The sequence below is a fragment of the Monodelphis domestica genome, chromosome 7 (assembly GCF_027887165.1).
Source record: "Monodelphis domestica isolate mMonDom1 chromosome 7, mMonDom1.pri, whole genome shotgun sequence".
NCBI classification, from domain to species: domain Eukaryota; kingdom Metazoa; phylum Chordata; class Mammalia; order Didelphimorphia; family Didelphidae; genus Monodelphis; species Monodelphis domestica.
Window position 1 is genome coordinate 157,083,968 of NC_077233.1, and position 25,893 is coordinate 157,109,860.

The 25,893-nt window shown below is 37.1% G+C and overlaps 1 protein-coding gene across 1 annotated transcript in view; it reads right to left on the minus strand.

Annotated features, from left to right (window-relative positions):
- The window catches only part of COL15A1 (collagen type XV alpha 1 chain), a 224,381-nt gene that overhangs the window by 14,251 nt on the left and 184,237 nt on the right, over nt 1-25,893 (minus strand). The window contains exons 28-33 of the mRNA XM_007499019.3: nt 20,749-20,794; nt 17,541-17,630; nt 17,063-17,112; nt 16,837-16,938; nt 7,491-7,635; nt 3,100-3,164 (exon numbers count right to left, since the gene is read on the minus strand). Of these exons, the coding sequence (XP_007499081.2) occupies nt 3,100-3,164; nt 7,491-7,635; nt 16,837-16,938; nt 17,063-17,112; nt 17,541-17,630; nt 20,749-20,794 (498 nt within the window). The remainder of the gene's footprint in view (nt 1-3,099; nt 3,165-7,490; nt 7,636-16,836; nt 16,939-17,062; nt 17,113-17,540; nt 17,631-20,748; nt 20,795-25,893) is intronic.

Below are 25,893 nucleotides of genomic sequence, written 5' to 3' on the forward strand. Positions count from 1 at the left end.
TAACCTACTAGTGAAAGGCAAAGGGTAAGAAGTTAAGAGAAAATCCCCATACATGTACTGTGACTTTTAAAGGGAACTCATTTATGAACAAAATTTATCTCTGAACACTTTTATAACGCTGATGAAATTGGTCTCTTCTGGTAATGTTTCTCCAATTACAAGTGCTCCTCCGGAGTTTAACAAACCAATGAGAACAAATTAGCTGTTCCATATGCAACAGATGCTCCTAAAGCAACTAGAAAGTTTCATTGTCCCATAGTTTTTAAAGCTTCCACACATTTAATTATTTAATTCTTGCTCCTACATTGGACGCCAAGACATAAATGAACCAAAATGATTTCTTCCTTCCTTCCTTCCCTCCTTCCTTTCTTTCTTCCTTCCTTCCTCTCTACCTCCATCCCCCCCTCCCTCTCTCCCTCTCTTTTTCTTTCTTTGTTTCTCCTTCTTCTGCTCCTCCTTTTTTTTCTTAAAAAAACAAAACCTCTTATTTTCCATTTAAATATCAATACTGTATATTGGTTAAAAGGTTAGGAGAATAGTAAAAGCTAGGCAATGGGGGTTAAGTGATTTGCCCAGGGTCACATAGCCAAGAAATATCTGACGACAGATTTGAACCCAGGATTGCCTATCTCCAGACATGGCTCTCTATCCCCTGAGCCACCTAAGTTATGGTTATATTTTTGTTAACTTTTCATCTCCCAGTGTTACTGAACTCCTTGAGGACAGGGATTGTTTTTGTCTTTGTCACCGTGGAACATAGCACAATGCCTGGCACTTAGCAAGTCTTATTGACTGGCTGAGGGCTTCTGCTTGTGACTCAGAGTATTACATGATGTTATTACAGAAATCAGCTTGTTAGAAAATTTATTTATTATACATATGCTATTCAAGAATTTTCATCTCAAATATCGGTCTTTGTGTCTGGAGTTATGTTAAAAATAGAGCATTAAGGATAACTCATGCAATTGAGATCTGGTGTCATGCCTGGAGTACCATAAAGAATACATAGGTTTAAAACTAGATTCTCTTTAAGAATCCTAGTACAAATGCTTGAAATGGTGAGCCATATTCCTACAGAATCCATCAACAGAGTCAACACAAATGAGGTTTAAGGGTGGACATAAACTGATAAGAGACCTAGTTAGGGTCAGCAATGTTAGTGAAGCTAAAATGATGATGTTTTTATCTGTTGTCACCAAGTTGAAGGACATTGATAGCAACATCAAAGGAGAAGCTTATCTATATATAGAGAAAAATTGCTTGGAAATGGCTGTTTCAGTGAGTCTGTCATAAATGCAGTAGAGCAGAAAGAAACGTGAGCCAGGAGTCAGAAGACCTAGATTCCACTCTCCATGCATCATTGGACCTAAGGTTAGGTTCTCAACTTTTATAATTCTCAGTTTCTACATTTTAGAATTGTGAAGAACAGCATTCATCCTGTCTATCTCATATAATCAAATGAAATAATCTATACAAAGTCATGTGGTAATTAGAGATTTATTAAAATTGTTATACCTTACAGATATAAGACCAAATTCTTCTTTCTGTGATAGTTTAATATAATTCTTTCCATAAGCTATTTCAATGTAAATCTTTTCACCCTCCATTTATACTGCACATAAGTGGAAATTCTAGCAATGTATTATTTGAAATAATATTTTTCTATTACTTAACAATTTAGAGGCCCCATTGTTTTATAGCAAAGGAGAGATACCATGGTACATGGTATACTATAAAGAGTGCTGACTTCACAGTCAAAAGACTTGAATTCATATCTTGCCTCTGCCAATACTAGATGCGTTACCCCAAGTAAATCACTTCATCTCTGTGTATTCCACTTCTTCATCTATTAGATGAAGGGGGGGGGAGGATTTGATGTCTTCCTTGACCCATTCTGGTTCTAAATTTATGACCTTAAGATCTCCTTAGACCTTGGTTTTCTCATCTGTAAAATGAGGGGGTTAGTCTAGATAGATCATCTTTAAGGAACTTTTAAGATCTAAATCGTTGATCCTTTTGGCTACCAGGATCTTTTTTTAGAAGTCTGTTCTTCCCTTTTTTCTCTCTTGCTCTCAGCCTCTTCTGGTCTATGGGATACTTGTTAGTGCAGATGGAGGCATAAAGATGGCTAAGTCTAAGAACTATATCTCCAGCAACCAATCATGAAAATGACACAGAATTGGCATCAAGAAATTTGTACCCCAGAGATACAAGTCTCTGAAAGGAGTTGATTCCATGTTTCTGTGCTTTGCCAAGACACACAACAAGAAGGGGCTGAAGAAGATCCATGCCAACAATGCTAAAGCCATCAAGTCCAAAGCAGAGGCCATCGAGGTCCTGAGCACCAAGGCCTCCAAGGCCAAGCACCTTAAGTTCCAGATCCCCAAGGCCAGTGGCTAGGACTGACCTCAACATGACTTCTAAGCCTTCTAAGTCCTAGGTTTGGTACCCAAATGCCCAGACCCCAGGGTCACAAAGTCCAGTTCTAAGTGTCAGAATTATTGACTCCAAGGTTGCCAAGTCCACTGCCCTAAAGCCTTCCAAGCCCATTGACCCCAAGGCCACCAAATCTGACACCAGGGTTTTAAAACCATCAAGTGTCCCATCAAGGTTATCAAATCTATTCTAAGGCTGCCAAGTCTGAAGTCAAGACCACCAAGTCTGGCCACAAAGCTCAGTGATTCCAAGGCTTTTAAGTCTACTGACCCCAACACTACCAAGTCCACCAACCCTAAAGATGCTGGAGCTAAAGCTCCTAGTCCTATGCCTTCAAAATAGATGCTTCAGAAGAGAAGGACATATTTAAGCCATCAACCACCATTTTTGTTAAATTGGGGGATGATTATTCACTTTTTTGTACAAATAAAGGAAATGGTGAATGGTTTTTAAAAAGTCCATTATCTTCAGATATCAGTGAAATGTTCAGGAAACATCATCATCATTAATAGATAACTTTAGAAATCTGGGAACTTCTGGTCATTTTCTAGTCAGCTAGAGACTTGTTCTTGACATTTCTCAGTAGAAATAATTCTCAGTATGGATTCATTGATATGTAGAAATGTAAAGCTTTTATCTTTGATTTAATAAATGTTAACTGACCAGGTTCCTGGATCCTGGAAGTCCTGGTTGGCCTGGAGGGCCAGGTGGGCCTGGAAGTGCCACTGCTGAAATAAAACAAAAAGTTTACATTGCATATATCTCTCTCTCTCAGTATTGAGTTAATTGGCTGAGCATCATGAGATTGACATTTGCCATATATTCTAACTGGGCATGCTCCAGGAGATGCAACTATTCTGCCAACATTCTACCAGTTCTTTCCCCTCCAACTTCTTGGAGGGAAACAAGGACAGCATGTAGAAAAATATTTTAATAAACCATTTCAAATTAAATTGCAAATATTCAGGAAAAAATTACCTTGTGGATGATTGTTTTTTCTTAAAAAACAAAACAACAAACCCTTACCATCTGTCCTAGTAACAAGTCTAAGACAGAAGGGCAAAGGTTAGGAGAACAGTTAAGTGACTTGTCCAAGGTCATACAACTAGGAAATTTCTGAGGCCAGATTTAAACCTAGATCCTCTGAACTCCAGGCTTAGTTCTTTATCCACTGTGCAACTTAGCTGTCCCTTTCTGTATAATTATTAAGAAGACTTTGAGAAGAACAACTTGCCAGTACTGTTTAGACTTCCTTCTATGACATGCTGGTGAACATGGTAAATCTGTAGTGAGTAGAATGTAATGACTTGTGGCCAAGTTCAGTGAATTATCTGAAGGAATTGGGAATATCATTTGAAGGAGAGTACACTAAGGGGGGGAAAAGACTACTATCTTCAAATTTCTGAAGGGTTTTTATATGGAAGAAGGATTAAAATCAACAAGCATTTATTAAACACTTTATTTATTAAACATCTATGGGCCAGGTGTAGGATTAAGTGCCAGAGATAAAAAGAAAATCCAAACCACAAATCTTGCCCTCAAGGAGCTCATTTAAAAAAAAATCTTTATCTTAGAATTGATACTAAGTATTGTGTTGTATTCTCTCTGTCACTGCATATCTGTTTCTGCTTCTCTGCCTCCCTCAATATCTCTGCCTCCATGTCTTTCTGTTTTCTCTTTGATTCTATCTTTCTGTTTATCCGTCCAGAAGAAAGAATCAGGACCAGTAGACAGATATTTCACTGGCAGAGATAAAATATAAGAAAAAAATCCTTGTAGTTAGAGCTAATTAAAAAAAAACAAGAAAAAGAACAGATTGCTTTGGGAGGCAGAGAGTTTCCTGACAGTAGTTTCCAAATGGAGGCTAGAGGACAAATTGTTGGGGATATTCACATGTCACATAGACATATAAATACAAAGTGTGTTGGGGGAGACAGGCACTAGTAACTTGTGGGAAGAGCTGATCAGGAAAGGCTTGATGTATGAAATAGTGTTTAAACTGACTTTCGAAGGAAACAAGAGTTCTAAGAGTCAGGAGTGAAGAGGGAATGGACTCCAGGCACAGGACAGATAACTAGTGAGAAAACAAGGATGTAGAAGAGGGTCTGCCGCAGGAGAGGAACAGTAAGAAATCTGACTGGATTTGGATGATATAGAGGAGATTCTGAGACCCTACTGGAATGGCCCATGCCATAACTACTGCTCTTTTTTTAATCTATCTTTCCTTTTCAGTGACATACTGAAAAGGTCTTCAGTTTCTCTTTTCTAATTTTTTTTTAACCCTTCCCTTAGTGACTTGCCCAGGGTCACACAGCTAGGAAGTGTCTGAGGTCAGATTTGAAACAAGTACCTCCCATCTCTAGGCTTGGCTTTCTGTCCACTAAGCCACCATTCCTCCCTGATCTTAATGAGGCAGCTACAGAACAAGAAACGTTGGCAGCTAATAAGAATAAGTAGGACCATCATGGAAGGGCTGCCATTTTGCTTTCTTTACTCTCCTTTGTCTCCTCTCTTCTCTCATGGAAAAAAAATGAGAGGTAGGATTTGGGAAATCAAAAGCTCATAGTTTAATTAGTTAGAGAGATAGACCCCAAACCTCCAACTGAGAGGACACATCAGGATCTCTGTAGTTGTAACAGAGGCAGGGAAAACTCATATTTAGAACAGATGCCATTTTAAAAAGGTGTGGTTTGTTTGCAAAATTTTTATAAATAAGCATTGGTTTCTTGGCAGGAACTCTTTTGTACATATTTTTCTAAGCTAACATTGCCTGGGCCTAAAGGCTGAAGACTTTCATGGACATGAAAAGGGGAACTGGATGTTGAAGAAAGTAAACACACATCCTGCTGGCACCCTGCATTTTGACTGGTATTAGGGTTCATGGAAAAAGACAACCCATCAAATGAACTCGTCTTTTTCTTAAGGAGCTGCATGGCTTAGTTTCCTGGGGGAGTTTCTGACAAGGACACCACCAGCGTTCTAGTCCCCTAAATTCAGAACATGAATGTTTCCTTGGACTCTCCCTTCACTTCACATATCCAATCAGGTACCAAACATTGGTTCTATCTCCACAACATCCCTTGCATCTATAAGTAAGCAATTTACCTCTTTCCACTCATTGAGTTGCCCCTCTTATGTAGGCTTTCATCTAGACTACTGCCATAACCTCTTACTGGTCTTTCAGCTTCAAATCTCTTTTTGCTCCGAACTATCTTCTACCCAGATGTTGAAGGAATCTTCTTAAAGTGTAGGGTAGCTAGGTAACACAGTGAATATAATGTCAAACCTGGAGTCAGGAGGACCCGAGTTCAAATCCTATCCAGCAATATGATCCTGGGCAAGTCACTTAATCCCAATTGCCTAGCCATTACTGTTCTTTTAGCTTAGAACTTATACTTAGTATCAAGTCTAAGACAAAAGGTAAGGATTTATGAAGAAAACAAGGAAAGAAAGAAAGAAAGAAAGAAAGAAAGAAAGAAAGAAAGAAAGAAAGAAAGAAAGAAAGAAAGAAAGAAAGAAAGAAAGAAAGAAAGAAAGAAAGAAAGAAAGAAAGAAAGAAAGAAAGAAAGAAAGAAAGAAAGAAAGAAGAAGGAAGGAAGGAAGGAAGGAAGGAAGGAAGGAAGGAAGGAAGGAAGGAAGGAAGGAAGGAAGGAAGGAAGAAAGGGAGAAAGAAAGAAAGGAAGGAAGAAAGAAAAAGAAAGAAAGAAAGAGAGAGAAAGGGAAGGATGAAGGGAGGGAAGGAGGAAGGGAGGGAGGGAGGGAGGAAGGAAGAAATTTAAAAAAATTTCTTTAAAGTCTTTTCTAAACTCTAAAATTCCTGTAGTCTAGGAAGTTATGGAAGTCTTCATTGAGTTTCTACTATGTGAAGGACCCTGTGCTATGGGGATACACAAGGAAACAAACAAAAAGCCTTTGCCTTGTGAGAAGCTAATAGGTTGTATAGTATAGCAAATAGAGAGCTGGCCTGGGAATCAAAATCGACATGGATTCTAACCGCTGTCTCTGATATATACCATGGGACTCTGAGCAAGCCCTCTCAATGCCCAGAAGGCAATACTCTGAAGCAGAGTAGCTGCCCTTTCACTGCTACAAGTTTCCTTATTGGGAATTACCAGTATCAAAGAAATCACAGGTCAAGGCCCTCATTCCCCCCTAATAAAATAAAAACTGTCTGACTTGAATAAAAAAGTCAGAAGTGCTTGAAACAACTGGACAATAAGTAAATTTATAATAATTCAATTTATAAGGAAATGGACAAATTCAACAAGAATATGAAAAACAATTCCACCAAATTGTATTTATTTATATGGTACCTTACAAAAAGTATTTTTCTCAAAATAGAAAAGTGAAGTTAGTAGTATATTATTATGTTGTTTATGCAGTATCCCAAAAGTTCTAGTGTAAACTCCACTTGAGCCTTAAATTCTGAACCAGTTTGTTAAAGAGGAAGCAGTTGGGTCATTCTTGTAGGTTACTTAATGGCTGATGTGACTTTCGCTTATTATTTTCATTTTCATTTTTCTTTCTATAACTTAAAGAAGGGTTATTTCAACACAAAGATAGGAAATCTAGGACATCTGCAATTTGTTAATAAGAGAAGATAAGATTGTACCCTACATTTATTGATCTGTATTCTTTTTCTTAATCCCTAAATTTGGAGAGAAAAAATAGTTTTTAAATCATCAGGCAAAAGGTTACATGTTGTCAATTAACCTAAGTTTTTCTACTATAAACCAACTTTTAAGTTGAAGATTAGTTGAAACAGCCAGGCAAAGTGTGTTTTTTTGCTGCCAATATCTATATAAAAATATGAAATTATTCTAAGCTCTCTGTTATCAGAAAGTCCTTGGAGAAATCTTTGTTTATAAAAATATAATTGTCCATGATATAACGAACTATTTAATATATCCGTGACTACAGAAGTAACCTTAACAAAGACAACATAGGCAGAACATTAATTTGATATAAAAATTAAAAAATATACCTATTGGGTACAAGGCATTGAAGATACAAAGACCAAAAGTACTATAAATTAAGTGATTACTTTTACTAACCTGATCCCAATATTGCTGGAGGTCCCGGTGGCCCTTGGGGTCCTGGAGGTCCTGGGGGTCCATGAGCTCCATAGCCAATAGGTCCAGGCAAACCTGGTGGTCCTGGGAGGCCTCTGGGTCCAATGACAGAATCACCTTTCTGGCCCTAGTAAGGTAAACCCAGAAGGGAGGACACAATCACTTTGACATTTTGATTTTGGAGTAATATATCTTTTAAGGAAATGGTTTTAAATTTCATACTTAAAAGTTTTTATTTCCTGAGGGAGTGTCTATCAGTTGGGGAACGGCTGAACAAATTGTGGTACACACTGGTAATGGAATACTATTTGCTTTAAGGAATGATAAGCAAGATGACTTCAGAAAAGCTGGCGAGATCTGTGGGAACTGATGCAGAGTGAAATAAGCAGAACTGGAAGAACATTGTACACAATAACAGCAATATTGGAAGATGATCAACTGGGAAAACTTGACTACTTTCAGCAGTGCAATGATCTGGGACAATCCTGAAGACTTTGAAGGGTGAATGTTATCCACCTTCAGAGAAAGAACTGTTGGAATTCTTTCATGTCAGTGTATTTATGGTTTTATTTGGGGGTTTTGGTTTTGTATGAGTTTGCTCTTGCAACAATGACCAATATGGAAGTGTGTTTTGCATGACAATAAAAGTGAAAAAAAAAATCAAACAACAACAAAAAAAATAAAATCAAGCCATGTACTATGAAAAAACAATTCACATTTCCCCCAGGAACATGGAAATCAAACATTCAATAATGATGCCATGAAAATCTTTTTTTTTTCTCTATTCTTTCCTGGTCAACCTGTATTAATACTAACATGACTGGCAGAGAGAGTCTGAAGAGATGGTTACAGGAGTTATGGCACAGGGGCAGCTTGGTGGCTTAGTGGACAGAAACAGGGGCTCTGAGCTTGGGAGGACTGGATTCAAATGTGACCTCTCTCTTCCTAACTGTGTGACCGTAGACAAGTCACTTAACCTCCATTGTTAAGTCCTTATGGCTCTTTTGCCTTGGAACTGATACTTAGTATTGATTTTTAAGATAGACAGGGCTTTGGTTTTTTAAAACTGGTGTAGCACATATTAGAAAATAAATCCAATTAAGTTATTATGCATGTAAGAGGGATTGTCATGTGCAGATTGGCTAACATGGAGGCACTCTGCTTCCTGATGATCCCCTAAAAGGGAGATAATAAGGGGAGTCTCCTCCTTTGACTGGCTATGTAGCTGGAGCAGGTTGCATCTTTAAACTGGCCAGACTGAAACAGTTGCTCTTTTTCCTGTGTATTCTTTTCTGCTATATCCAGAGAGTGAAGATTACAATTTACCCAGAGCAGTTGCTGTAAACTTGCACTTGGAGGCAGGGGAACCTTCCCCTTTCCCCACTTTCACCCTGGCTCTGAGAAATGGGCTGGGGGAGGGTCTGTTTTGGTTTTATTTGGTTTGTCCTCAGTTTTAAATGTGGAAGTGAACCTCCCTAGAATGGAGAGTTCAAACTGATGCCCCTGGAGTTAGAATTCTAGGTGAGATGGGGCATTCAGCTAGCCCAGTAAAGAAGCCCCAAGACGCCACGATGCCCAAGATTGGGGCCCAAATTGGGTTTTGGATTTGGAACTGGCATTATGCAATATAGGAACTCAGCTAAGCTGTTTATGTATTTGCTATTGTACCTTTTGAAGTAAATATTGTTTTGTAAAAAGCTAGGCTGAGAGTTAGTGGAACCACAGCACAGGCACCATTCCAAGTCCTTGGAGGAACTACCGTTTGCAGGACCTGAGGTGATTTGTAGAGAACCTCAACATCCTTAATCATGACCCTTAAGGGTACTGGAGAACCAGGAGATGGGAGGGGGGGGTAGAATAATAACACACCTGGCTTCCAGCAGTGGTGGCCAGAGTGGTCCATGTTTTATGTCATGGAAAAAAAAAACATAGTTGATGAAAGAAAGGGGAACCAAAGCACTCCACACATGCTGACTCAAACTTGGTAAGTGAAAGCAACAACTGATGAAAACTGAGACTCATATTTTTCAGTAGTTATTATTTTTTTTGTTGTCTACACTTGTGATTTCATTGGTATAAGGAAAGCAGACAAAGAAGTTTTCTCTACCAAAGTCAGTGGTCTGAGATTTAGAGCTTTGGAAAATTGCTTGGATCATTGGAAGATTATGTGATTTGTCTAGGCTCTCCCAGGCAGTACATGTCAGGGGGAGGTATTTTCCCCAGTCTTTGACTCGCAGGCCAGCTTTCAATTCAGTATGCCACATTACCATGCTCCATTGTTTCCACATTATTATAACGAACATCCATAGCTTTTGTTTCATTTAACAATGGCAGAATAATGGAAGTGCTTGGTTTCATATACAATTACAATTCTGTTTGCAGATTGTTTCCCTTAATAATTTCCATTTTTTCTGTGCTTTCTTTTGTTCTTGTTCATTTGTATGAGAACTTACACTTGTCACTGGAAGTTGAAACAATTTATTAATTGAAAAAGAGAAAGACTGAAGCACTTTCTTAATGCCATCAGAGGATGATGGATAGATTTAAAAATTTTTAAACTTCAAAGTTCTTTGTTGAACAGTAGAAGCCCTTGATTTAGGACTCACTTTAAAAGGCTTATGAAGAGAGAATCATATCTCACTTTAGAGCTAAACAAAAGAAGAAATATTGGAATTCTTTAGCTTTTTATTCTCACCTAGAAAGTGGCATTTTCCTATAAAATTGTTAAAAAATAAAGTTTGGGGAAAGTTTCTCTAGGTAATTATTGTTCCAATGAGGAATCTGAAGCACCCACAAAAGTAAACAATTATAGATCCTTAACCTGACAGTGAAGGGAGGAATGAGTCAGCTTCCCTGCCTCTCCAACTTCTTTTCACTCTCAGTTGAATCAAAAGAAGCTATTGTGAGAAACCATCCCAGTTACAAGGCCTGTTTGCCTATTTATAAAAGAGGCTATAATTTATCTGTCAAATTACATGAGTTGCAGATTCTTATGAACATTTTATTTACTTATCAGCAACATTAGATGTCAAAAATAATGACACAAAATGGGAATGTGTAGTGAGGCATCTATTTAATGATATACTCCTCAATCTTTACTAAATTCAAAATAGAAACAGGGACAGGATTTTGATGACTATTGGAAATAAGTATGGCCTCTTCAATCTCTAATTAGATAATGCATACCAATACAGGAAAATCATGGAAAGATCTTTGATTCCATACATAGAAAACATCTCTTGGTATAGGAAACTCAGCAGATCCAGATTGGAATATATCTTTGACTACATACATAAATCCAAAGAAGCTGCCAGAAGTATGTAGAGGTTAAATAACTTGCCTAGGCTCTTGTATACATTAAATGTCAGAAGCATGATTTGAACCCAGGTCTTTGCCATTTCATGTCTAGAACCCTATCTACTCTATCTACTATGCCATGTTGCTTTGATAGATAGACAACTATGAAAAAAATATTTTATAGAATTTTAAAAGACCAGTTATGTAGGTCAACTCTAGATATCATGGCTTGCAAAGACTTGAAGGGTTGAGATACTTACATTGCCTATGAGAAGAATGCAGTGAACAGAGAACTAGCCATGAAGATTTGAATTCAAATTCTCTTTCTGTCCTATATTGACTAAGAAACTCTTGGCAAGAGCACTAAACAATTGTCCAAGGGTAGAGAAGGCACTGACCTGGGCTGAGTTTCCTCCCACAGGAGTTTGTTAGACCAATAAAATCACAAGTCCAGTCTCTATCCCTTTCACTGCCCATGATTTTATTTTAAAGATATGACATGAGCACTACCAAAATTCATATTATATAAAATACAAGAAATTACAGTTTAATATGGGGTAACCAAAGGAGTAGAATATCAATAAATACTATGAGATGCAATTCCAAGAAAAGGATTGTAAAGCCCAAAGCTTACATGCTTTCATTATGTTAAACATATATGGGCTATCTTCAGATAGTTAAAAGAAGGAAGTATGTTTAATTGTCCAGCCAGAGAAGCTCAATAAGCAATAGATTTTCTTCTGCAAGGTATCATTATAGCAACGCAAAAGGAAAAGCATGGTTGGATAATGTTAAATATATTTCACACATCTAAACTAAATGTTCAATCCTCATAAACCCGATTCTCAACTACCTGGAGATGTAGAGGAAATTAATGTTTTAGATATGGGGGCTTCCAGGGTAGCTGGGTGGCACAGTAGATAGAGTACTGGACCTGGAATTAGGAACACTCAAAAGAGTTAAAATGTAGCCTCAGAAATTTAACTATCTGTGTGACTATTAAATCTTTTTTTTGCCTCAGCTTCCTCATCTGTAAAATAAACTGGAGAAAAAAATGGCAAATCACTCCAATATCTTTGCCAAGAAAACCTCAAATGGGGTCATGAAGAGTTGGACACATTTGAAAAATTATTGGACTGGACTAGATGACTTCTAATATAATTATCAACTCTAAAATTCTATCAGTCCTTTCAGTGAATATTTTGATTACTCCCTAGAACTCCTAGACTCAGAACAAAATCTGTGTATCTGTCTAGAAAAACACTATCCCCATTGATATATGGTATCATTCATCTGGCAGCTTGTTTAGTGACAGATTTAATAAAGAACCCACTTTAAGGCAATTGATGGGGGAGACTGCTTGTTGGAGGTATATGTTACAATTGTAGATAGACCAGGAAACTGGGCATCATGTCAATCCTTTCTTCAAATTTGTGTAGAAGATTGATGTGTCAAATAACAAGGGCTAGGTGAAGTAAAGTAGGCAGGGTTACTGCTATCCCTGAAATCTCATTTAAGAGCTGGGTTTTCTATTGAGGAATGCAGTCTGGACCTACAGGGTGCCATTTTTCTCAGTTAATTGTTGGCAGTTCATTGCTGTTAATTACATTTAATTGTTGGCAGTTCATACTGGCAAGATGGAAATTTCCTCATGAGGTTTTCTGTCTGAAAGGCATGTTAAGAGGCCATAAGGCTCTCCATGTGTGCAAGAACTGGCCTGTTGGTTCAAATCATAGCATACTGAAATCACCTGATATATTAGAGTTTAACTGGGGTTTTGTGACACGGACCCACAACTGCGATGGCGGGCCTTAGAGACTCAGGAGGATGGAAAGTTGACTGCCAGAAATCCCCTATAGTGCAGATTTAGAGATCACATGGGGTTGCCAATGAGTCAATTTATTTCTCAATAGACACTAAGTAAGTCTAAAGTGTGGAAAAAATTCAAGAGGGGGAAATCTAAAAAGCTAGGGTCTAGCAGAGAACAATTTGCCTTGAAGGGAAGGATAATAATAGCTCACATGGATATAGTGCTTCAAAGTTTGCAAATCGCTTTACATATGTTAGCTCATTTTTTTTGATCATGTGGTACAAAGAAATCAGAGAGACAGATGGAGATGGATGTTCTTTGGCAGGTTCAGCTGCCTTTAAACAACCCTATGCAGTTCTTGGATCCTATCTGCTTGGTGCTTAAAGGGACATGAGTCCTAGTACCTGTCTGAATTTGTTTTATTTTTTTACCTGATTGGATTTTTGACAACTTTGCCTAATGACTGAGAGGATCTGATTAATAAGGGAGTGAGTATAAACTCACATGGCTCTCTCTAGCTAGGCAACCCGAGAACTGTCCATGTTTCAGATCCCAATCCATTCTAGCCATTCTTGCCATCTACTCTGCTGCCATGTACATATCCTTTTAGTATTGCACAAAGAACCTTGGCTTTGGAGTTAGAGGAGCCAAAATTCCTCATTAAACTTGACTTTGGCATCTACTCCACTTATGATCTCAAGCAAGCTGACCTCCTCAAGGCATGATTTCCTCATTTTAAAAGAGGTAATTGGACTATATGGCCTCTGTGGCCTTTTCCAGCTTTAGCATTTTACAATTAACCTCATGCCCTGAGAACAGTAATAAAATGTCAGTCAACTACCCTGTGCTCCCATTACTTATACCTGTGACTTCCCAGACCAAAGGATCTTTCCTTGATTGCCATTCCCTATGTATGTTCTCTCTCAGAGTGTAAGCTCCTTGAGGGTAGAGACTATTCTGATTTTATATTTGTACCTCTGGGGGGGGGGCAGCTAGTTGGTTCAGTGGATTGAGAGCCAGACCTAGAGATGAGAGGTTCAGGGTTCAAATTTGGCCTCAGACACTTCCTAGCTGTGACCCTGGGAAAGTCACTTAACCCCCATTGCCTAGCCCTTACTGCTCTTCTGCCATAAAAGCAATACACAGTATTGATTCTAAAATGGAAGGTAAAAGTTAAAAAAAAAAATATATATATATATATATATGCACCTTTGTATTTAGCCACAGAGTAAGCACTTCTGAGTTTCATTCAGTCATTAATTCACTCCTCCCAGCTGCGTATTGAGCATACCACTTATTTGGCACTTAGCATATACTACCCAATATCATTATTTCCTTTATCTATGAGTCTCCAGAATTAGAGTATAAACTTGTTGTGGAATGTAAACTTGTTATTTCCCAGGAAATAGCGTGGTATCTTGTATGCTGCAGATGTTCAAATGAATATTTGATGATCATTATTACATCTTGAATTGTAACTGCAAAAGTTTCTAAGCCATGTGAATCATCCTAAATTATATGTATAAATTTTATGAATACTTTAACAATGTTAATGTTGACATTTTGAAACTAAAAAGGCAAACCACTAACTTGACTGTATTTTATCTTCCCAATCACGTTCTCTGCTGGATTTGGCAGTGTGGATCCAGAATTTAGAAAGTGGTTGCTCTTTTTCAGTTTTCCTCTTTGGTTGGGCACCCCTCAACCCCACTATCCAAAAATAAAAAATCAGCGCTTAAAGGACTTTACAGACCATCTAGTTCCAGCCCATATCCAAGTCGGATTCTCCCATATATAATCCCCAACAGATTATCATCCATTCTCTATTTGGTGACCACCTTGTGGAACTATGCTGGGAGACACACAGAGAAGGTAAACCACCTTTTAAAGGTGACTAAGAGGAAAGGATTCAACAACTTTATAAATGTTAGCATAAAATATGCTATTTATGTGTTTTTCTCCTTTAAAATGGAAAGTGATAGGAACTATTTTGATCCTCTTCTATCACCATCAACAAATCAACCTATATTTGTTGAATTCTAATTATGTTTAGTACTGTGTTAGGTTATGCTTTGTTTTTTCTATTTAGTTGGCCCACTTCCTATTCAGATATATTGTGAAATACTTTAAAAAAATGAAATGTCATTACTGGAAATATGTTATAGCCACCATGAATCTTTTCATTGTTCGTTGTGTCATCTGTGGTTCTGGTTCTTCTAAAATCATTATATTACATGATTTGTGGCCATGTGGCACCACTGAGGATAATTCTGATACTCAAAATTTAGGCTTTTTACTGGCAATCGCCTGGAATCACTGAGAGTCTAGGCACCTTCGTTTCTTTCTTTGTTTCTTTCTGTCTTTATTTCTTTGATGGTTTCTCTCTTACCTTCCATGTTAGGCAGAAGAGTGGTAAGGGCTGGGTAGTTGGGGTTAAATGACTCGCTCAGAGTCACACAGCTAAGAAATGTGTGAGATCATTTGTGTACTCAGGACTTCCCATCTCTAGATCTGACTCTCAATCCACTGAGTTATCTAGCTGCTCCTCTGTGCCACTTTCTCGATGTGATTATGCCTCTTTCTTCCTAGTCATTTCTGGATCCATTTTATCATCTATATGAAGTGTCAGTTCAGATTGTAGTGGCCATTGATAGATTCACTCACTGGGGTATCTATCTATTTAGCTGTATCTCATAATTTGGCCAATATGCATCTGACATCCACTTTTTCTTTTTAATACGAATTGATGCTGTTAACAGTAAATTAAGTAAATTGTTTGCCTATGCCTACAGATATTGCCACCATTCCCTTTTTAAAATAAAAAAAAGTTTTGTTTTATCTTTTGTTTTCACTATTGCCTGTTAAAGGGAGTAAATGACATTCTAAAAGCATTATTTGATGGTCAGTATTTTTATAGGTCTCCACAAACAAAATTTTGCAATACACTCTATGGATTTGCAGGTAGATTCTGCTGGCTGAGCAAACAGCAGTAAGACAGTCGGGCAAGCAGATAGCAGGCACAGGTAAGTAAAAGATGGGATAAGACTAGAGAGGACAGTGGCACCTAGTTATTCACACAGTAAGTAGTTACAAAAGAGGAAGCCTGTGAGTTTAGGACTAGACTCTGCTGTCTAGTTTCTGTATGACAGGGTTATTTGTTCTAGTTCCTTTTATGAAAAACGATTCATGTTTTTATCTAGAAATCTAGAAATTTTATCTAGAAATTTAATTTAGCTAGAAGTTCTATCACTATGGAATAGCTATTTGCTTAGTATTGTCTTCTCCATCGCCCCAACTTTTTCTGCAACCACTCTGAAATCAAATTTGAATTTTTTATTCTAATTCATTCCCTTTGAGTTAGTGTTTTGCTTTCATTTGTTAAATAGAATTCTGCTTATATTCTATTATATAGTTTTGTTTTCATTTATTGTATAGAGTTCTGCTTATAGTCTATTATATAGAGGAGTTCTGTTAGGGTTCACTGATTCCCTCAAATTCAATAATCCTAAACTACCTGCTCTTTCTTTTAACCATCATTCTTCTCAGGGTTATGCTATATTGTTGTTAATCATAGAACAACGCAATCTCAGAAGAAGAAAAATTTCAGAGGACAAAAAAGGCAATGGAGAAATGAATAATGGGCATTAACCACCCCCACCTCCATCTATTACTATATCTTGGCTTATATGCTGGAAGTAATCTAAAATACATTATTGAAGATATGTGTGACCAGAAGAGGAAGTAAACTGGTCACATAATGAAACTGAGGAATAGATAATGCCATATTGGATCTATGATACGGTGAAAGGAGCTTTGGATTTAGAGTTAGAGGACTTAGGTATGAAAGCTGGCTCTGCAAGTTATTATTCATGTGACCTCAGGCAAGTCATGTGACAATGAGGGTCCAATCTCTAAGGTTTCTTCCAACTCTAAATCTATTATCTTATAATCCTATGACATTAAGGGAAACATAGTGAAATCTCCGGGACATTAGGTAAATACTCCATGGAAGATTGACAGAAAGACAGGGACAAAGAAAACAGAATAATGAAGTATGGATTATTATCTACACAGATGGAGAAAATATTCCACCTTGAAGAGATTGTGAATCTATTGAAATGTTAACCTAATTTCTAATTATTGCTAATGTGATATATATCATTTGCAGTGAGAACATTGACTACACTTTGGCAACATGATCTTTAAAGGGATATTACTTACAACTTGTCCAGGACTTCCTGGGAGTCCAGGAGGCCCAGGCATAAAAAATACACCATTGGAGTCTCCTTTTTCACCTTTGATCCCTTTGTTTCCAGACTCGCCCTTAAAGAAAACACCATTGAGAAATTTAAGGATAAAGAACAAAATGGGTAAAATCTCATAATCCCAGTAACCCTGAAGTAATAGTAATTGGGCAGAGAGCAATATTAAGTGAAGAAATAAGTACCTTCATTCTATCCATAAAGTGTTTCAAGTATGTAATAGGAAATGGGGGACCTGAAAGAGAGCATTACAAAATTATAATTTCCGTTTTAGAAATACTAAAAAAAATTCCCAGTAGGTAAACTTTTTTTTTTCTCAAAAAAGCTTTTATGTCAGGGGCAGCTAAGTGGCTAAATGAAAAGAGAGCCAGGCCTGGAGATGGGAAGTCCAAGTCTGGCCTCAGATACTTCCCAGCTATGTTACCCTGGGCAAGTCACTTAACCTCAGTCATCTAGCCCTTACCACTCTTCTGCCTTGGATCTGATACGATTGATTTTAAGACAGAAGGTAAGGGCTTTTTTTTTTTTCTTAAGTTTGTCATTAGAACTTAATGCCAACCTTAACATTAAGGGTTAATAGTGGTTGTACTCTCAAGCCTAGCTCAGTTGTATTTCTCAAAAAATAAGAAGAAAATAACATAGTTAGTATAACACTTAAAATACCTGGTGGACCAGGTTCACCTTCATCTCCTTTTTCACCCTTTGGGCCCGGCTGCCCAGGTAGACCCCAGGAACCTTTTTCTCCTTTAACACCTGACATTTGAAAACATATAGAAAATTACTTTAATTATTTGTGAAATGGTCAGAGTTTTCAAAAACAGTATCATAAGTAGGTGCCCACTGACTGAGAGATGGCTAAAAAAATTGTTACATGAATGCCATTGGAAATGGAAAATATGGAGAATTCAGAGACTGAGCCAAGATATCAATATAAGCAAACTATAGAACTATATAAATGGAAAGAACAAAAAAAAAGAAACTCAACAAAATGATAACAATAACATAATGACCAATCTTATTCCTTCCTCCTACTTCCCTGATTAGAAAATTCACTGCCTTCTTTTTTTTGCAATGCAGGGAAGAGGTTATGGATGTGGAATATTGCATATATATATGCTTTCTGTTTTGGTTAATAAGGTTGATAAGTTTTGTTAAACTACCTTTTTTTTCTTCTCTTTCCTTAAAAAAATGTTTTTGTTATAAGAGATGGTGTGTTAGGCTGGGAAAGGTAGGGTAGAGAATATATTTGGAAATTTAGACAATATGAAAACAAAAAATATCAATAAGAATGAAAATTTTAAAGAGGCACTATATATACAATAGTTTTCCTTGTATGTGAAAGTTTGGGTTTACAAACAGAAAAAAAAAGTTGAGTGTGGTTTACTGGAAAAAAAGCACTAAAATTCAGAATCCTTAAGTTTGAATCCTAGCTCTATTATTTATTATGTGTCCTTGGCCCTGGTGGATTTTATTACCACTTTATGTTTTAGTTTTTTCACCTTCACAGTTGGTATAGCTCATGAAATAATGAATGTGTACAAAATGCTATTATTATTGTTGTTACTGAGTAATTCTTCTCTTTATAGGACAATTCTCTATAGGGTGTTTTAATATAGCCATAATTCATGATATGATGATTGAAAAAAGTTCAGTCCACATAGGACTTTTCAAGAACACTAGAGATGGGTCATAAGTTGGACTCCTTAGAGGTCATCCACTCAAAACCTTGGACTTTGCAAACAAGGAAACTGAGGCTAGAAGGGATGAATTGACTTGCCCAAAGCCACAAAGAATGATTTGTCATAAAGCCAGTTTATGAATTCAGATCCTATGACTCCAGATTCTTTGTTCCTCTAAATGGAACCCATTCACATTTTCCATTTTGATTACAATTTTTAATTGCTCAGAGAGGAATTTATTTTAGGTCATTAGTCCATATGAGTGTTTATCAATATAGAGTACAAAAATCAGGAAGATATTATAATTTGCATTGAACAGTATAATTTCAATACTTCATTTGGTAGAACAATAGTGTGAATTAACTTGCATTGAAATTCTTTTGGAGGAATATTTATGCTTTATTATTGGGATAAAGAATTGTGCTTTTGAAAATTTTCAGCCATTTAAAATTATTGACTAGTCAGCCAGGTACACTTATTTCTGGATAAACAAATGATTTCATTCTGCCCTATATATCCATAGGTGTTGCCATTCATTAAATTGCTCATTTTATCATTTTATCCAACAGAAAAAAATAGATTTGGTCTCTTGGACCCTTTTAACTGTAAATCCTTTGACAAGTGTTATTTTGTCCTCTTTAATATTTGTTGCTGGCATATTTTTAGTTCTCGTTATCTCCCACCTCTGTTCCTTTGCAAAGACTGATATCCACTTCTAGAATGTCCTCCCTCCTCCTATCTGCCTCTTAAAATCATTAGCTTCTTTCAAAACCTAGCTCTATAATCACTTCCTACATGAAGTTTTTCCTGATCTCATCAGCTGCTACTTCCAAATTCTATCATCATCTACTCTATCACTCTACCACTCTATCATTCTTATCACTCTATCTCTCTATCTATCCAAGTTCTTTCTCTCCCTCTCTCTCTCTGTCTTTATCTCTGTGTCTCTCTGTGTCTCTGAATCTCTGACTCTGTCTCCCTCCTTTTCTCTTGGTAAACACATGTAATATACACATATGTGTGTATTTATGTGTGTATATATACATATATAAAAAGTTTATACGTGTACATGTTTTCTCCTTTCCTAGAATGTAAGCTCTTTAAGGCAAGGAGTGTTTCATCTTTGTAATTCAAGTGCCTGTATCTTGTAGCTGTTCAAGAATGTTTATTAATTGATTGATTCCTTTGATAAAAGTTTTTAAAGAGTATTGATAAGAATCCACTAGTGACAGGCAGATAGATATCACAGTGGATAGAGCCAGGCCAGGTTCAACTATGACCTTAGCCACTTCCTCACTGTAGGATGCTGTGCACGTCACTTAGTTCCAATTGTCTAGCTGTTACTGCTCTTTTGCCTTAGAACTGACACTAAGCAGTAGATAAGGGTTGTTTTTTAAAAAGAATCCACTGAGGAAAGTTTTGAAGATTTACTCTGGTAATGAATGTATCTATTGATAAACCAAGACAAAGAAATGAACTTGAATAACCAACCCTAGAGTGGGAAAAATAGATTCCAGCAAATCAGCTCACTGGCCTGCAAAAAAACTATAAAGAAAATCTGTTTTTTCTTCACCTAGTCATTATGTGCTTTGTTTCTTTGTGTTATATTGCCTCTCACTCAGTGGTTCCCTCAATGGCTCTACTATCAATAGTATATTAATCATTCAATCAGCAAGCATTTATTAAGCATCTACTATGGGTCTAACACTACTAAATACTGGGGATATGAATAAGAAAGAAGAATTAGACAATTTTCTTCTCCAGTAATTTGTTAGGAGAGAATAGTACATGTAGAATAAATGTAAAGAAAACCAATTAAAAATATATAAAATAGTTCAATCCAAAGTAGAGTAGGAACAAGAGCTCTCTAGGTTGGGGCAATCAGGAAAGGTATACTTTAGAAGGTACAGCTTGACCCTTGTTTTGGAGGAAGAGAGGAATGTGTTATAATTGCTTGGAAATGTTATGTGGTTCCCCCCCAAGGAAACCCTTGAAGTACACCACCATTCACTGAATTCCTTCTACGTGAGCTGGACAAACAGAAATACTTTTACTCTTGACTGTTGAGGGCTCAAAGCATACATGAGAAATATAGAGTGGTGAGAGAAGAGGGGAGGGAAAGGAAATAAAATATGTAAACATGGAAAAATATTTTTTAAAAGAAAAAAAATATAGAATATAAAAGTGAGTACCGTGAAAAGTTATTAGTTCTTGATTCCCAGGATGAGTAGTAGCAACCTAAAGAGAAAGAAGAAAGCACTTCATTTTCTAGATAGATCTTCATTTAGAATCGTTATTGTACATATGACTTTATATACAGGAGTAAGTTAAGCTCAGCAAACATTTAGAACGTAATTCATAACAAACTCAATGCCATTCACATGCATAGCCTCTTTGTTTGAGTTGCTGGGCTACATGAATCCTTAGGAACTCACCCAGAAGCCTGAAGTCTCTATCACATGCAATGTTTGTAGTAAGAACCACATGTCATGTAGTCTGGCTCCTTGTGGTATCCAGGCTTATTGCTCAAGGGATTGAGCAAAGGGGAAGCTGGAAGCTTTTAGATAATAGATTTTGGCACTGTTTTTGATGAAATCTGGCCATTATGCTTTTCTTCTTAAAAATGGATTGGATGGGTCAGCTAAGTGGCTCAGTGAATAATTGAGCTTTAGGCCTGGAATCAGGAGAACCTGGGTTCAAATTGAATTCCTGACACTTCCTAGCTGTGTGACCTTGGGCAAGTCATTTAACTTAAAAAAGAAAAGAAAATGGATTGGATACAAATAAGAGTTCTGCCAGTCCTCAAGAATTTTTCATCAAATATTTAGCACTGTTTTCTTTATTTTGACATTGAGCAAGAGTCATTTGGAGATAAATATTCCATAATTTAAAATAAATTTTTCCAGATTACATGTTGATACAATTTTTAATAATCATTTTTGGACATTTTGTGATCCATAATCTCTTTCCTTTACCCCTTACTCTCCCCAAGATGGCAGGTAATTTTATTTCTTTCATGAGTTTTTCTCTAGTAGAACCAATATGTATCTTCTTTCATACCATGACAAACATGGAGATATGCATCATATGAAAATGTGTACAGCCTAGGTCATAATATATCTTCTTGACTGAGCCTGTGGCTTTCTGTTCAGGTAGCTTTCCACTCATGTGAGCTCCATATCTTTCAGAGTAACCTATAAACTATGGATTGGTTCTGGCCCAATAAAAACCAACTAGTCCAGAGAGAGGTAGTGTATCTAGAAATGACAGTGATATGAGGCAAAAATCTTTTCTTCCTTTCTGAGTTGTATTTTAAAACTCTGTCAAATTCTCATTCTCTCCTTGTCAAAAATCTCATATCATTCCTATTTTGCAGTGGATTTTTTAAATGAGTTTCTAAGATGAGACCTTTCTTTTTTTAAAACCTTGCCTTCCAATCTTAAAATTAATAACTGTGTATTAGTTTTTGTAAAAAATAGACTCAAACTCTGGACTTCAATCCCCAGAAGTCCTTGCTCCACTTCCCCAGAATGCTTTGAATTCTCACGTGGGCCGAGATCAAGAAGGTATTTAACCTGATTGCAAGAGCTTTTGGGTCTTTTGGACTTCCGTTTTGGGGCAGACGTGGCTCTTTCCATAATGTAGATGAGGTCTTGTCTAGGCCTCTCTGACCTAGGCACATTTTCCTTATCCTGTATTTTCTTTAATCCTTAATATTCAATAAACCTCTAAAAATATAATACTCCTTGCAGAGAGAAACTAATTTCTACCTGCCTCAGTCTCCCCTAAATTTTAATCTTTACATTCTAAGGCAGAAGAGTGGTGGTAAAGGTTAGGCAATTGGGGTTAAGTGACTTGCCCAGGGTCACACAGCTAGAAAGTGTCTGAGGGCAGATTTGAACCCAACATCTCCCATCTCCAAGCCTGGCTCTATCCACTAAGCCACCTGGCTGCCCCTGAGACAAGACCTCTCTGAGTCACTTAACATCTATACCCAACAATATTATTTTCCTTTCAAGAAATATTTTACTTTGGACTTTTTTTTAATAGGTACTTTAATGGTGTTTGCTTCTTCTGTATGACTCCTGAAGGGGAAAGTAGTCTATGATATTTGTACAATGACCAGATGCATATCTAAGTGGTTATATTAGATACTATATTAAAGTATATTGAGTTTTGGGGAGGAGATTTAGAGGGAAAAGATTAGGGTCGCCTTTTTCCCTGGTCCTCCATCCCTTCCTGAGTTAAAGGAGGTGAATAAATCAATTTACGGTTTTATATCATCAAGAAGTAGTCAGATTGTATCTCAAACCATCATACTGCAGGCTGTAAGTCTGTTACCATCTAAAACCAGGGTCAGCACTGGTCCAAACCTTTTATAACAAACACTTTACTAATATTTCAAGTTTCATATCTCTTCCTACTTACTGTGTTCCATAAAAGCCCTCTTGGCTATAGTCAACTCCCTGCCAAAGTTGGATTGCTTGGTTAAACTCAGAGATGCCCTCAGTATTCAAGACTCTTTGATCATCTTTGTCAGTAAAACCAAATTCAAGCCAATCCTTTGTATGGAAGGCAATGGAAGCAAGAAGGGAAACAGCTACTCTGACCCTATGCCATACCAACTAGGAGGATGTGAAGTAGAAGCAAAGGGAACCAGGGGAAAAAACTATCATGTTACCCCAGAATTTGTGATCATTGAAAAGGAACCACTGACTATAAATACACCCTGGATTTAAGATTTATTTTTTAACTTTAGAAAAATGATAGGGATGATTCCCTGGCTTCAGAGTTTAAAAGGAAAGCTGGTGTAGGGGATATAGAAGTTCTTGAAAAAAGCAACTTGACAGTGGAATCAGTAGTGATGCTAATAAGAAAGAAAAGGAAGAGGTAGCAAAAAATATGACTGAACATCTAATCTAATGAATTCAGATTTTAAAAGTAACATACACAATATGGAAGGAATGGCACTTAATCAAATATATATTTATATATGCATATATAAATATATATAAAATCACAGAATTATAGAATATCAGCAGTGGAAGAGACCTAAAATATTCTCTTGTCCATTGCTATATCCAATGCATTAATGTCTCCCTCAAGGACTGCCTCCAGATTATACTCACAGACTGGGTCCCAGGGAGGTGATTTACCCCAGGGTCAGGTTACTCTATGAGCCTATATATTCCTTTCTTTTTTTTTAAATTTAGAATATTTTTCCATGGTTACATGATTCATGATTTCCCCCTCTTTCCTCCCCTCCTCCCAGAGCTGACATGTTATACATGTTATACATGTATCATTGTTCAAAATTTATTTCCATATTATTCATATTTGCAGTAGAGTGATCTTTTAACATCAAAACCCTAATCATATCCCTGTTTAACTATGTTTTCCTTTTGCATTTCTGCTCCCACAGTTCTTTCTCAGGATGTGGATAGCATTCTTTCTCATATGTTCCCCTGGATTGTCCTGGATCCCTGCATTGCTGCTAGTAGAGAAGTCCATTACATTCAATTGTGCCATAATGTATCAGTCTCTGCATACAATGTTCTCCTGGTTCTGCTGTGAGCCTATATTCCTAAAAATATAGTTCATGAGTCCCCACCAGTGAACACATCTTTAATAAACAGTCAACAGACTCAAATAGGTTAGAGCAAAAGTATTTACTAAGATAATATCCTAAGAATAACATGAAGAAAACATTTCCTCATTAACCCGAGATGTACTTTTCTACAATTACATACAGCTTATGTGGAAGTATTAGTATACTACTACTCTAGTACTAATAGAGAGGCTCACATGTAGGAAACATCTGTGATCCAGGCAACTCAGAACTCTAACCCTAAAAGATCACAACGCCCTTTCCCTACTCATTGAGTCTTTATACTCTCTTCCAGGTACAACCTCTCTGCTGGATAGATCCCTGCACCTGTTCTCTGTAACTCCACTCCAGATAGCCAACACTAGTTCTTTTCTCAACTCACAGAGCATACTACTCAAAACTGTTTTCCTCAAATCAAAGGGCTTACATCCTGCTAGGCATAGTGATTTCTACTGGGCAGAAAGCTTCATTGTAAGACATGCAGCTTCAGGGTTTGTTTGTTTGTTTTTTTTTCCAGGGAGGAGCTTCTGAAGGGAAAGGCTCTTGGAAGAAGCCAGGCAGTAGAGGAGCTGGTATCTTGATCATTTCTGACTCTAGCTTACCACACTAGAGAATTCAGGGAATTTGAGGTCTGGAACTTTCTCTCTTGATTGAGCTGAGATACATCTCTTTCAGTAGAGCAGATCATTTACTCAGAGTACTGTCTGGTATGTTCTCATGGGCTTATTTATTGATCACTATTTATGATCTTTGTATAACTGGTATTTGCTAGGAAAAGTCAACCCTTTGGATATGGAACTTAGGGCACTTCTTTGCAAAGGGATAACGATGAAGCTTGCTGCATGAACATAAAATTATTTTACCTCAACTAATAATGTTTAGGAAGGGATAGACATAATTCTATCTCAGTGCCTCCTTTCTGCTTCCTATTCTTCCAGGAATTAAACCCTTCTTTGGAGAAGTGCATGAAGGAGACTCTAGAGAGATCTATTCCTATCTCCCTACAAGTTCATCTAAAAAGACCCAGGTGGATACATATAGCCTATGTAGATAACACCTATATATACATGCACACCCACCTTACATTAGAACGAAATTCAGGTCTATTTTTAAGCTACAACCAGACAACTGTTTTTCTTTTCCTCTCTCTTCTGCATAATGCTCTTCTACCTTGCAACATCTTAGTAGGTCACATTTTCTCTTCTCTACCTTGAGAGTTTGTTTCTCATTGAAACCTTGTTTCTGTTTTCTTTGGCCCCTAACAACCAGGATTGTAGAGAGAAGTACTTCAAGGCTCTTACCCTACAGAAGAGAGATCAGTCAACACTTGGAACACAGAAAACAGTCATTTTAATGTGGCAAAAATGCAAATGTCACTTAATTGATGCAAATAATAGCATCCTCCTACACTTCATACCCTTAATTTATTGAACTGGAATCTGCCCCCTTCCTAACTTTGGGGTTCAATGCTTTCTAGAACTGCTAAAAGAAAATCTCTTTCATGTAACTTTCATCTTAACTCCCTGCCTTACTAGCAAGATCCCTAGTATCCATTCCTGACGGGGTCACAGGGAATAAATTCCATCTGCTTCTTCTCTGCTCCAGAATGCAGACTGTACGTCCCCCTTCTCAGTCTAGAGTTCTTAGTGAGCCCTCCTAGGGCTGGAGATAAACATGTGAACTAAGTTTCATTTTTCCTTTCCACTTCCAAACATGCCCCAAGGCAGCT